The 15,437-nt window shown below is 36.7% G+C and overlaps 1 protein-coding gene across 2 annotated transcripts in view; it reads left to right on the top strand.

The window, feature by feature from the left end:
* The window catches only part of LOC145240040 (fibrillin-3-like), a 671,777-nt gene that overhangs the window by 628,613 nt on the left and 27,727 nt on the right, over nt 1-15,437 (top strand). For both annotated transcript variants that reach the window (XM_080103628.1, XM_080103629.1), the window contains 2 exons: nt 2,106-2,159; nt 15,193-15,318. In XM_080103628.1, the coding sequence (XP_079959754.1) occupies nt 2,106-2,159; nt 15,193-15,318 (180 nt within the window). The remainder of the gene's footprint in view (nt 1-2,105; nt 2,160-15,192; nt 15,319-15,437) is intronic.

Below are 15,437 nucleotides of genomic sequence, written 5' to 3'. Positions count from 1 at the left end.
CCGGTGGGAAGCAGGCAGACGGAACAGAGTTCCACAGGCGTGCAGTTCTAAGAAAGAAGCTCTGTTCATGGAATCCGCGTTTTGATCTAGGCACAGATATAGAGTGGGGGAAATTTTTCACGGTGGATTCAGCTAGACTGGTGTTTTTCGTGAAAGATTGGTGAGGGGGGCCAGAGATTGGAGTTCAGACGAGCACCTGTCATGGAAATAACGATTCTTCCAGTGTTAACAACTAGTTCTTTACTTTTCCATGTTTAAGCTTAACCATATTACTTTTCATGCTCGCATTTTTCTACTGTAATTAATATATAGATATCACTCATCGGGGAATTGTGGGATAAGCGACAGTGATCGTTTGGTTTCAAAAGTGATATCATTATTCCTTAGCAGAAATCAACTGGAGATTTTCAGGCCGGTTTTTAACTCTGCCAAGGCAAGAAAATGTTGCTCTGAGTAGCTCCTCCTCGGATTTGGCAACAGCACTCCATTTTACAATGTATTTGCCTCTTGAATAGATAGAGGATTGCATCGGGAGGGACATACTTTTTTTTTAACAGTAGGTGCACGCTCTCTGTATTTGTAAGTTAGATATATTATCAGTGTGCGCATCTTTATCTCTTTTTAGAAATAACACTTATGTAGATGTTCATTTGCTGTATGTATACGATGGTATGAAAAGGGGCTATGACTTGCATGCTTGCACTTGATTATAGCGATGTTCGGCCGTGCATATGGGCGTAGTTGTACACTCGAGTACAGGCGCATGCATACTCGCCCGGCTGTATAAGTAGTTCCCTTCTCTAATATGCGTGTTTGCGTTATGATATGTATATATGTAATTGAGTGCACATGTGCATTAGTATAAGGATGCGTGTGTATAGAAGTCTGTATTTATGTATGCATGGTATAGATCAGTGTTTGTGCGTAAGTGTATACTATGTATATGTATATGTCTATATATGTATACGTGCGCGTGTATGTGTGTCTGCGGGTATATATGTGCTTATACCTGCACTTATCTTTAGATTTGACAGATGGGTATACAAGTAATCTTATATAAATTGTTAAAATCAACCAGGCTATTCTAATAGTTTCTTGACTCAGACTGTTGGATTTTTTTAATTCTCTCCCTGTTTTTGGTTTCAAAAATAATAGTAGAAAGCGTGTGATATTTGTGCAAAGTAGTTTTTGTCTTCCATCAGCAAAGTTCATGATTTGGTCATTTGTTCTTGCAATTTGAGAATGGTACATTTTTTTTTTTTTTTGGCTTTTAATCTGTTGTTTGTTTCTGACTTCTGATAATAAACTTAGAAGAATCCATTAGAGATTATGATATTCTCTTACAAGAGAAAGAGATTGTAAGAAAAACAAAAATGCATCGTCCACTCAGTTTCGAAACCGGTTTTAAACCTTATCAAAGCAGGAAAGATTGCTCCAAGCAGCTCCCGCCCAGATACGGCGGCAGTACTCCATTTTAGGATGTATCTGGCTCTTATAACAATAATCTTATAGGATGTATCTGGCTCTTATAACTATAATCTTATAGGATTGCGTCATGAGTAAGATATCTTTCTAGAGCAGTAGAATGATGCAACCATTTTTCCGGCGATATTGGCAACAGATTTGATGTAAGTCTTCTATTTCAGGTCAGGGGTGAAGCTTAACCACAGAAGCTTGTCGAAGCAGGGAACTTCCTCTTCTACTCTAATAGTTTCTTGTCCAAGACTTCTAGCTTTTTAAATTTCCTCCCTGTTTCTTGCTTCCTTGACTGCGCTAACCTGCTGAAGTTTAAATGTTATGTGAACAGATATCTAGCTTCTAAACTCCCCACAGCCCTCTGTTAGAAACGATCTCAATTAGTTGCTCCTTGCATTCCAAGTTGCAATATGCCTGGTTTGGGGTGAAAAAGTAAAAAATAAAAATAAAAAGTGAGGCTAGAGAATTGACAGGGTTCGAACTTGGAACGCTCAATCTACACACAGATTAAAGCAGTACAAATGCGTGTTGTCGTTCTTTTTTTGTAAGCCAGGTAAATATTTTTTTTATCTTTTAACCAGGTAAATATTTTTCCAATTAACATCTTTTTTTTTCTTCATCATTTGCAGCCACTTTTGCCAGCATCTGTCCAAACGAGATGGGATACTTGCCAAACGGCACGGGTATGTATACACGTTATTCGATATTAGAATTAGTATTTATTCACCGTAAGACATGCGGGTAAATATGACACAAGGAAAAATAGTAATCGGCTTCATTAAAACTTCTAAGATCCTTTCTCATCTTAGCTTTCCGAATTAGAGGAATGTGGGAGTTGTTTTTGTTTTCTCCCAACGATTTTTTAATCTTTCACTCTCCTCCTTTTTGAAATAATATTGTTTAATGTTCATGATGGCTACCTCTATTACGCCAACAAGTATGCATGAGGCAAATTAAAGCAATCAAGATTCACTGGGTTTTAGCGTGTTAGGGTTTTATACACACACACACACACACACACACACACGCACGCACACACACACACACACACGCACACACACACACGCACACACACACATATATATATACATATATATATATATATATATATATATATATACGAGGGGCGTGCAATAAGTAATGCCCCTGACCCACTTCCAGTTGCCTGATCTAGCTGAAATTTTGCATGTACAATGATTTATATCTCTACGGGTTATGTGACAAATTATAGCTCTGAACTAATTGTGGTTTCTGTTTTACAGGTGTTTGAACTGAGTCAGGTGTGAAATGGAGCCTGTTGAATGTCGAGCAGTGATCCGGTTTTTGTATTTGAAAGGACGCACACCACAGGAGACGTTTGATGAAATGAAAGAAACTTATGGTGATAATGCCCCATCATATGACCTTGTAAAACGCTGGCATCGTGAACCCAAACATGGTCGGAAGTCTGTGGAAACAGCTCCCAGACCTGGTCGCCCCCCTTCTTCCATTTATGTCCATCAAGTTGAGGCTGCCATTTTGGAAGATCGGCGCATTACTATTCGCCAAATAGCCCAAGATGTCAAGATTAGTACAGGATCTGTGGAAACTATCATTCATGACCATTTGCATATGCATAAGGTGTCTGCCAGATGGATTCCCAGGTTGCGCACACCATTCCAGAAGCGAGAACGCGTTGAGTGCTCGAGGATGAATTTGGAGATGTGTCAAGAAGATGAGTCAAAGTTTTCAAAAGACTGATTACACAGGATGAAACCTGGGTCCATCACTATGATCCAGAAACCAAAGCCCAGTCAATGTAGTGGAAGTACTTGGTCTCACCACCTCCAAATAAGGCAAGGGTGCAGCCCTCTGCTGTCAAGGTCATGCTCACCGTCTTCTGGGGCCAGGACGGAGTAATGATGACAGATTTCCTGGCAAAGGGTTCCCCAATTACAGGAGCCTGTTATGCTTCACTTTTGAGGAAATTAAGGGAAGCTATCAAAATCAAGAGGTGGGGCAAGATCAGCAAAGGTACCCTCCTCCTGCAGGACAATGCCGCGGTCCACAACTCGCATGTCACCAGATCAGAAGCACGGGCGTGTGGTTATGAAATCCTTCCCATCCTCCCTACTCTCCTGACCTTGCACCCTCTGACTTTCACCTCTTCCCAGCCATGAAGTTGTTTTTGAAAGGAAAGCGTTTCCCAGATGATGCAGCCTTGATTTCTGAAGTCACATCGTGGTTGGAGGACCAACCTGGGGTGTTCTACAAAAATGGTCTCCAAAGCTGCATTAAACGATGGAAGAAATACATAACTCTGGGTGGTTCCTATGTAGTGAAAGATTAATAACTGTGGCAAGTTTCGTTGCTCTACTGCTATTGGAAGTTGGTCAAGGGCATTACTTATTGTACCCCCTCGTATCTATAATATAAAGCTGACCGTCTGTGTGTGTGTCTGGTCACGAATAGGCTCCTATATGGTTGACTATTATAGAAAACTGATCACATATAATGATAGAAGATGTATCGAGACACAGGAATGGGTATGTTTGATCTGGCATAATGATGATTCATTAAAATTGTGGGGTCTGTGTACGCGCCTGATCCACAAAGTATGGAAAAAATTAAAAATAAAAAAAAAACGTTTACAAGTGTTTTGGACATAGATATACATAATAATACGTATGTTTTAACTTAAATAGGAATGGTATAATAAAATTGTAGGGTCTGCGTTCGCGCCTGGCCTCCATAGAATGGAAATAGGCACAAACTTTAATAAAGACTTTTCATATCTATCTGCGTAAGTATACTTTGATAATTATGTTTCAGTTTGAAGAAATATGGTATAATAAAATTATGGGGTGTTCGTTCGCGCCTGACCTCCATAGAATGGAAATATGTCACAAAGTTTAACAACGTTTTTTTAATATAGATCCACAGAATATTGTGATAAGTGTTTCAGTGTGAACAGGTATGGTATAATAAATTATGGGGTTTATCTATTTTATTTTTACTTTCATCATATTTTGTTTTGGTTTTGATACCCCAAATTCGAAGCTATCTCTTTACAACCCTTCCTTTTCATAACCTATCATACTTTCATAAATAAGAGTCCATTTTCTGTAGGCTGTTTTTGAACCCAGTCAACGACAGGTACTTTTGCTAGTATATATATATATATATATATATATATATATATATATATAAATAACAGTAATTATACATAGAAAATTTTATCTCAACCGAATTTAAAAAGCGCTATGCACAATAGAAAGTAGAGCTTATTATAAGAGAAAGAAAATTAAAAACTGTAATTTGAACTTTACAATCAAAATTTATTGTTCGACTGAATACTCCTAAAAACAATTTACTTTTTTATTATTATTATTATTATTATTATTATTATTTATGGTATGGTTGTTCTTGTCCGGGGTTGGTTTATTATTATTATTATTATTATTATTATTATTATTATTATTATTATTATTTCTGCTAGTGTTAGTTTTATTTTTGTCATGGTGTCTACTTTTTTATTGTTTATTTTGTTGTTCTTTACGTTGTTTTTATTTAATATTTTGTTATTATGTGCTTTAATTATCATCTCTAAATTTTCGCAACAACTGTAGGATAACTTCAAGATATTTTTATCGAAAATTTTGTGTAAGGGGTTGGTTGTGGGAAAGTGTTTTTCAATAAGATCTAGAAATTTCTTGCCAAGTTTTGTTTTTAACATTTGATTGTATGGGGCCGTATACCAAATTATAGTTCTTTTTCTTTTATTTTTGATATTATTATAGTTATTGGTGTTTTGTTGCTTATATTTGATATCGATATTTTTGTATCCACTATTTTTTAGGGCTGTTTCATAGATATTGTATTTTTATTTTTATTTCTAATATGGGTGTTGTTGTCCGAAGTTGGTTTATTATTATTATTATTATTATTATTATTATTATTATTATTATTATTTCTACTAGTTACATATGTGTCTTTTGTATTAGTTTTATTTTTGTCATGGTGTCCACTTGTTTGTGAAAGAAAACCCAAATAAGAAGAAATAGTACGTAGGTATGACTTCCTTAGATTTCAAAACTCGATATTATGACCACAAAAGTACATTCAATAATTAAAAAAAACAACTCTAGAAAATAAATACTGGGAACCTAAGGAAAGCGGACATTTGCTGGTAGTCAAATGGAAAATAGTAAGACAAGCAAACACATGTAGAGACCTCGACGATCCATGTGGATTATGCCTTCATGAAAATTTGCTATCCTATACTTTAAAGAACCCGAACATCTATTAAACTGTAGGGGAGAAATAGCGAACAACTGTGTTCACAGAATAACATTTACTCTAGGATAGAGATACAAAATAATTTTAAAACTAACAATAACAATAGAAAACAAACAAATAAAAAAATAAATAAATAAACATACATATACATAAACTATCATACACATATAGTTATGTGTAATATATATATATATATATATATATATATATATAAACTAACATATAAAAAAAATAAACCTAGATTTAAAACAGGTCAAGACACTAGATATTTACGCTAAATAGCACACACAAAGGAACAGGTCAACCGAAGGTCAACTGAGCCTTTGTCCTGTAAGTGCTTGCTCATTGACTGATTAGGAAGGGTGCGGTGGAAACTAGAAAGCTGATTGGCTAACAAAAACTCAATAGAAGGTGCATATATAAAAACGCAAGACAGCCACAAAATTCTCACATAAGCCTGAAGAGTCCTAGAGTGGATGAAACGCTGAATATTCAGTGTAGCTTAATCGCCATATACATTTTATAACTATATATTTTATAAATTACTAACTAGCTCTACCTACATATTGAGTACTGTTGAATAAGTACTTAAAGTTTACGCATAAATTTATACATTCGTATATTAATTTATGTGAGTAAATGAAGTAGTAATATATATATATATATATATATATATATATATATATATATATATATATATATATATATATATATATATATATTGGTGGCCTGACAAGGTCACAGGGGAGACAAATGACTGAAGTTGGCTTGCAGTACAATATATTTTAAAATGTAGGCAAATCTGGGCATATTTTATTGGTGTGAAAATATAGGTTCTTTGTCAAAACATGGAGCCTCCCCAAGACGAGAGCCATTCATTTCGATCGATGCCAGACAGGCATCAGAGTGTTGATGATAAAAAGATAGAATTTTGGTCTAAGATACATTAAAATGAACCAGCCACTTATTTCATCATTGTACCACATGATCAAGATCAGAGGAGAGAGAATCAGAGAGAATTTGGCCGCTTACTACCTTTGAAGTGTTGCCATAGATAGTAGCGTCGTCAGCATAAATGTCTATAAATGATCTTAGGATGTGATTTGGGAGATCATTGATGTAGATCAGGAAGAGAGTTTGGCCCAGGATTTGCCCCTGAGAGACTCCAGCATTAATACTGTGAGCTTCTGATTTCTGCCTATCACATACTACTCTTATGAATCTATCAGAGAGAAATGATTTAATAATTAAAAAGACACTTCTAGTTATACCATAGCTGGGGATTTTGTGGAGTATTTAGGTTCTTTTTACCTATTATCATAAAATTTTAACCATAGTATAGTATTGTAATCTTCATAAAGCCTGCAAACGTCCGTTCGCAAATCAGAGATATGACAATCTAGGAAGTATAAGGAAACTTCTCCAAAGTTGTCGAGAAGCCCAAGGAAAAAAAGCCTTTCACATACATACATGAATGCGCTCCCATTTTGTCTTTTATATAATAGACTAGTGGGGGTGGCCGGCGTTTCCCGGGTGTATTGGAGGTGTAAAAGAAAAAAAAAAGTTTTGGTAGGAAGGTAGGCTCGAACCCGAAGCCTTGATGCAAAAGTGGAAAAGAAAGGGGAAAAACCGACATCTTCCCTGCTCGGCCACAACGGAAGAGGAAGTGAAAACCGTTTTAAAAAGTTAAATAACAGGTGTGTGAACTTAATGAGGTCAATCATCACGCCATATGGGGAAACTTAACTCAGGCTGCAAGCCAGTGTCTGCGTTACTCACAAGATGTTGGGGAAAATCAGCTCCCCATAAATAGAGGAGTGTCCAAATGAATAGCAATTATCTGATATAAGGGGTTTCCTCCGCATTGATCAAACCTCATTGCTTTTCTGATCGTCCCTGACCGAGGGGACTGCTTCTGCTACGGATTCAGTTTCGCTTTTATACTGAAAAGACATAGAAACACGCATAGACCAAGAAATATCGCAAAAATAGCGTGTAAAAGTCACCCAAATTAAAGATACACGCGAGTTCGTTTCGTAAACCGTATCCATCACTAAAGAGAAATATGACGCGGATGGAAACCTTAAACGGATTTGAACTCATCCTTCCATTTGATAACATGATAAACCTTTGATGTCGTGTGAATCACGTGAAAATAACAATCTTTAGGCGTTGACTATAAATATATGTTTTGTTACGAACTATAAGTGCAGGTGCGCGAAGTAGACTTTATTTCGTTGCCAGCGATTTGGATTTGTTTTCTTCTTTGAAGTTCTTAATTTCAGTCTGTGCCAAATAACTATAACATTAGCAGCTAGAGAGCGAAAATCTCCGCTACGGCACAACAATGCCCCCTTTGATAGTTTGTAGTGAAATGAGACCGTAAATGGATGGTAACATTTAATGCTACTAAGATTAAGTATCTTTCTGGTAACAAGTATAAAAAAAACAGTCTCAACTACAGATTGTTATGAAAAATAGCATTCTGTCTGAGAGCTCATTGTTCAAACTCCTCAGCTTGATATTCGCAAGCAACATGACTTGGAACAAATACAGTGAGGAAATTGCCAAGGCTGCTGCTAGAAAATTACTTTCACATGAGAGTATCCTCTACCAAAGCTACCATTCACCCCTGCATAGAGTATTATCACATCTATCTGTTGTTAATTTTTAATTCTTAGACATAGTCCAAAAGAGCTTCTCAGATATAATACGTCTCGCACTGTCGGCCACGCTCCAATCCCTGTCTCCTCGCTGCAATGTTGCATCTTGTGCCTGCTTTACAAGTACTTTAATGGAATGTGCTCCGACGAACTCACAGCACTTGTTCCCTCTCGATGTAAATACTCCCGACCAACCCGACAAGCAGCAAAATCCCATCCTTCACTCTTGAGAATTGTTGGAGACGTCCCTCCATTGGATTAATCGACTATCTCATGACGTCATTTCCTCTGGTGACGTCACTTCCTGTATTGAGTACCGGTGCCCGGAGTCTGAGATTGGCACGCGATGAAGCAGGTTGGGTTCAAACGCTCAACTGCTGAAGAATGGTATTACTCGACTCACTTTGCCTGTAATCTATGTGAATGCATATTTCGTTCCTAAAAATCCTGTGTTCCTTTCGTTTATTACCATTTAACCCCATAACAACTGGGGACGACGGATTCGACTTATACAGGGGTTAACTCCACAAAAAAAAAAAACACAGAATGCTAATTGACTTCAAAAGAACGTCGGATTTACAAGCTTAGAAGTCGGCTGGCAATTACGTGCTAAAACCAAAATCCTAAAAACACAAAAAAAGAAAACGAACAAATGGCAAAGTTATCGACTAAATTGTAAATTAATCTTTTTGTTTCTATATTTAAAGAAAAGAACTGTTCTAAACGGATTTTGTTAAGGTCGTAAAAGTTTATTTGATTGCTTATTGAAAGAAAAAAAAGAAAGAAGTAAAAAATGTTGACCTAATTTTCACCGCGAGAACAATTCTATTGTAAACTGTCGACTGTTTATTTGTATGCAAATTTAAACATTTTTTTTAAATGAAGTGAAAAGGTTTTTTTGCCTGTGTTTTGTCCTGCTAACTTTATACAATATTTTAACGGGAGAGAAATGTTTTCCCCCCTTTTCGTTTTACTTGGACTAAAAGAAAGATACTTTTTCATTGAGTGGAATTTTTTGAAATATTTTATTTTTAACTGTCGGTTCTAAAGTGAAAATTTTTTGTCTTCCGCTTGTGGACAACTCCCCCCCCCCCACACACACACACATAAGAAAAAAACAGCCATTTTGGTTAACTGCCAGACAATTCCGCAATTATTTTTATTCTTTTGCAACTGTATTGTGTCACAGCATTTTTTTTTTGTTTCGCAAGTAAAAATTTTTTATCCACCCTTATATTGGGTTATCTCTAAGGTTTTTACCAAGAAGTAAGGGATATATTGCTTCCTCCTCATACGCACACACTTAAGGAAAGGATATTTCTTCTTTTAATTATTTTATCTCTCTTCTCCAGTCAAAAACGGAAATTATTTATTTTTTTCGTGCGTTTGGAAAAAGCCATTAAAATATGGAGGACGTTAAAGCAGACAAGAAGAGCTATTGTTAAAAATATTCGATAGAACGGAACACAGAGACAACAGTTTTGTTTTTACCCAAAGTACAATATGGAACGCTATAGAAACGTTCAACTACCAACTGGACTTGGATGGGACATTTGACGCTTTCTATCGGAGATATGAGGACCTATTCACCGTGGATTGTCAAGAGTGGAGCAACACTAAGAAAGTTCGCCTACTTTTGAGGAAATTAGAGATCACAGAACATAGCACCTTTGTGGATTATATTCTCCCCAGGAAAACGAGTGAATTGGAATTTTCTGAAGCGGTCAAACTTTTATCCGAACTGTTCAGCCCGAATTCTACGTTTTTTCATAGAAGATGGAAGTGCTTTAACCTGCATAAAAAGCAACGCCGACGATTACCTGACCTTCGCGTCCGTGGTAAATAAACACTGCGATGATTTCCATCTATCTGACTTATCGGCAGATGACTTCAAGTGTTTAATTTTTGCGCAGGGTCTAGTCTCATCTAAAAACACTGAGATTAAACGACGTGTTCTCTCTAGACTTGAGAGCGAACAGGGCCTCACCCTCCAGAAGTTGACCGAGGATTGTCAACGGGTAGTCTGCATAAGGAACAACTCGAGACACATCGAGGAGTCAGGCGCAACATCCATTAGAAGGACGATCTTCAGACCGGAAAAATACTCACCCCCAAAAAAAGCAAAGCTGGAAGTAAGAAAACTCAGGCTACACCTAATAAGTATCACCCAGTCACAAGACCCGGATCCCCTACAAGCCCGTGCTATCGCTGCGACGGGAAACATTGGTCGAGTCAATGTTTTTACAAACATAAGTACTGCAACGAATGTGGCAGGAAGTGCCACAAAGCGACCCAGTGCAGGAAGAACAAGGAGAAGAATAGCGTCCGACAGACTAAGATTCAACTTGGATTCGGATAAAAACCGGCACAAATATGTCACAGTTAACATCACAAATAAAACTGTGCATCTACAATTGGATTCCGGATCAGACCTGTCCATCATTAACCTTAAGACGTGGAAAAGGCTAAGGAAACCAACCATGCGGAAGACAAACAGATCAGCTCGAGCTGTGACAGGCGATAAAATGGAATTTGAGGTAAAGCTCACACTCCGGTGACCTTAAATGGTGTTACTAAAAAAGTGAAAGTGTATGTACATAGGACATCCGAAAATCTGTTCGGTACTGATTGGATGGAGCGATTCGAATTGTGGGACCAACCTATGAATAAATTCTGTCATAGGGTAGAAGACTCGTCTACTGAGGAGCAACAACTGAATGACGAGTTAAAAGTGGAATTTCCAGAAGTATTTCCACCAGGACTTGGAAAATGTACAAAGGCTATAGCAAGATTCGAACTAAAAGAAAACACTCTGTCCGTTTTCAAGAAGAAACAAAACGTCCCATTCGCAGCAACAGAGAAATTGGAAAAGAAAGCTTCAACGGAATCTGCCAAAGGAGGCAAAAAAAAAAAACTGCAAAGCCGGAAGCTAAAAAACCCGCGCCAAAAGAATTCCCCAAGCCAAAGCAACAATTTCTACACGTGTATAGGATTACACCCAACCTGAACACACCAACAGCAATCTCACCTGCAGAAACGATGTTTGCGCGGAAAGTGAGATCCGTTTTTGACAAGCTCTTACCCAAACTGTCAAGGCCACTAGTGACCACTTATGTACCCAGTAAAAGTTTCAGATCATGTGAAAGGGTGTTTTTTCAAAAGTTATAAAAACAACACATCATTCTGGAAGGTGGGTACAATTACTAAGAGAGTCGGTGACATGGTATATATCATCCAAGGACCAACATATACCCACAAACATCACCAGAACCAAGAAGATGTCGATCAGCTGAAACCATCGACAGTCAACCATTGGAAGATAAGCCGATAGCCACTGTCTTCGAAACTTTTGATCTTGAACCTCCTCAACGAACACCTGAACTACGGCGGTCGTTCCGTAAGAGAAAGTTTACCGAGCCATTGATGGTAAACCCTAAAAGGAAGAAGTACTGACAGCTTTTACGAACAAAAAGCTTGGGAGGGGGGGGTTGGAGACGCACAGTTCAAACATTTCAAAATACAACCGCTAGAAACAACGCGCGGCTCTTTACAAACAGACCTCTTTCTCCAAATTTACAACATGGCAACGAAGAAGAAAAGAAAAAACAACACACTGAAGATGGAGTATACCTCTGAAATATATTTGTGATAAATTTCAAACAAGTAAAATATTTGTTTATTTTCCTAATATTACGTTGTATTTGGCTTTTAAGCGTACTTGATGCGTATTTTATTTTATTCAAATTAAAACAACGTTTCCATATGAACTCTCATTCTTTGATATATATATATATATATATATATATATATATATATATATATATATATATATATATATATATATATACAAAATAACGTATTTTATGCGACGTCGTTCACGCGAGGTTTGAATGACTTGCAAAAATGTCGACGAAAAAAGTAACCCCTCTTTGTAAAAAACGGCCCAGTTAATGTTTTTTGACCAATTTTTCGATGTTTGTTGTCCGAGACATCGAGCTTTAAAGCGATATCGATTTTGTCACGATCCGACGCGTCTGTCGAAAGTTATTGGCAGACATACAAACACACAAATACACACATTTTGCCTGTTATAGAATAAAGTTTTATTTATATAGTACTTTATTTCTGTAAAGTATTATATCTATTATTAAGTTTTATTTATATAGTTTTATTTATATAGTACATTTATATAGTAAAATTTTTATTTGGTTATAAATTTTGCTTACACAAATAAAAGTTTTAAATCTAATACCGGTCGGTCATGTAAAAGCACAACCAATAAAGTATGAAGGGTGCTTGTCAAGATAGTCGACAGATCGATTTTTTAATTATGTGGTTTTAAGCAAATATGATATCACATACTTTATTGTCATGTCGAAAATAGTAATATATTTAAAAATTACGAAAAGTTATGGAGTAAACAAATGCTATTATGTTTTTAGTAAAATAAAAACCTATCGCTATAGGCTACAAATGTAAGCCATTACGATGTAATTTAAAATGTGAGCTCCGAGTTATGTTTCTTGTGTGTGAACTCTTCACCGTCTACTTTATTACATCTAATAAAAAATACCATTTTACCCAATTTTCCGTAAGAATTAATTTTAACTATATATAACTTTCTATTCGATGAATTTTCGTAATTTTTGGATATATTACTATTTCCGACATGACAATTAAGTACATAATATTGTTTTTGCTTAAAACGGCATATTTAAAAAAAATCGCTTTGTCGACTCTGTCTCAACAAGCATTGTATGAAGTTATCGCCACGTGCATCGTCTTCGTTTTTTTTTTTTTTTTTTTACATAGGCATAACCACTTATCAAGGCCCAGACACCACTCGAGGATCAGGGTTAAGAGTGTACAGTAGTCAACTGGACAATATAGTAATCGTTAGTAATGGGAATTTGGTAAATTTGTTAACTTAAGTGGAACGGCTCATCAAGAACTTGTTTACGCTGGACTTGAAGGCAACCATATTGTAGTCAGCCGGAAAGCAGGAAAACGGAAGACAATTCCACAGGCGTGCAGTTCTACGAAAGAAGCTTTGTTGATGGAATCTACGTTTAGGTTTAGTCACAGATAAAGAGTGGGGGGAATTATTGATAGTGTTTTCAGTTAGACGAGTGTTTCTTGTGAAAGTTTGGCGAGGGATGACCATAGATTGGAGCTCAGTCGAGCACTTGCTTAAAAGATCACTAATCTACACAAGCACCATTTTTTTATAACGGTTGATGCAGAGTTTCCCAAAGTTGGCTCCATGGAGACCTGTGCTCCGGGATTGAGGTTGAGAGGCTCCGGAAGCTCTTTCTTAAGAGGATCAAATGCGTTATATGGAAACATGAAATGGCTGCAGTCATTAAATCGTTGATCTTTTTCTACTGTCAAGAGATACGATGCATGACTTGAGGTGTAAAGAGTTTCAGGATGATCATGGACAAGGTCCAAAAGAGAGTCTTCAACCTTATAGGTCCTGAACTGTTATCTAAGCTTCAGCCTCTGTCCCATCGACGAAATGTTGCATCTCTCTGCCTGTTCTACAAGTACTTTAACGGTGAATTCTCTGACAAACTTCAATCACTTGCAACCCCTCGACGTAAATACCCCCGACAAACCCGACAAGCAGCTAAATCCCACCCCTTCACAGAGATCCCTAGATGTAAGAGAGCCTTCTACTTCAGTAGTTTCTACCCTAGAACCGTTAGACTTGAGAATTCCCTTCCGTGACCCTGCTTCCCCAACTGTACTGACATGCAGAAGTTCAAGTGTAATATGAACCGACATCTTGCTGCCCAACTCCCTACATAGTACCCTTGTAGCTTATGTCCCTGATAGTGGCCCCTACATCAAAGTGGCGATTGGCCTTGTTTGGGGTGAAAATGTAATAAAAAAAAGAAAAGAAAAAAATAAATTAACAAAGAAGCAGCAGTTATTGATTAATCAAAAACAAAAAAAAATGGTTGTAAACATTATCATTAGTTTGTGTTAAAATTAGAAATTAATGTTTTTTTTTTCATAATTATTTTAGAAATTATCTTGTTAATGCTCCGTGATAAATTTTTGCCTTGCTCAGGGCTCCATGGTGTCGTGAAGCTTAGGAAAACCTGGATTACTGAATAATATAAAGCAACATTTTCTGAGAGTAATGTTTCTGTCTTTTTTTTTTTTTTTTTTTTTTTTTACAAAGAATCACCACTTATCAAGGACCGGGGGCCACTCAAGGATAAGGGTTAATGAGTGTACAGTAGTCCATGTGAAAATGTCGTGGTAATCGTTAGCAGTGGGAATTGCGTTAATTGGATTACTTAAGGGGATGGCTCATCAAGAACTTTGTTTACATTGGACTTGAAGACAAACATATTGTAGTCAGCCGGAAAGCAGTGAAACGTGCAGTTCTAAGAAAGGGGATTTGTTCGTGGAATCTATGTTTAGGAAAAACTCACTTCGAAGAGTATTTTTAAAGTACTGTTCCCAATCTCACTCTGAATTTTACTTCCTATTTACTGTTTCCCTTCTACCTACAGCCTTGGTCTTTTCAATACTAAGTTCAATAGGCAGCTCCCGTTTTTGCTATGGTCAGCTTTCGATCTTGTTAGCGTCTTACATCAAGTAGTTTCATTAAAAAAAAAAAGGTGTAATACCATTCAGATATGTAAAAGCACAGTCAATAAATTATGAAGTTATCAACGCGTATGTTAGTTGTGGTTTGCTTTGTTCTATTGCAGTTTTCAAGTGGATTTTTTTTTTAAGTAAAAATATTTTTTGTTTTCAGACATCAATGAATGCGAAGTGATGCAGAACATCTGCAAAAACGGCCGCTGTACGAACCGCATTGGATCTTTCACTTGCATCTGCAACGAAGGCTACAAGACTGATTCGTCTGGACGAAATTGCATTGGTGAATATCAACTTTTCACTGCATTTACTTCGTTTCTTTTTCGGGGTTTCTATTACTGTACACATAGATTCGAAAAAGTTGTCAAAAAACAAATATATAACAAAGAAATGTTATCAAAG

The sequence above is a fragment of the Euprymna scolopes genome, chromosome 19 (genome assembly GCF_053919585.1).
Source record: "Euprymna scolopes isolate OS-2025 chromosome 19, ASM5391958v1, whole genome shotgun sequence".
NCBI lineage: Eukaryota > Metazoa > Mollusca > Cephalopoda > Sepiida > Sepiolidae > Euprymna > Euprymna scolopes.
This window is presented reverse-complemented; position numbering and strand designations above follow the sequence as displayed.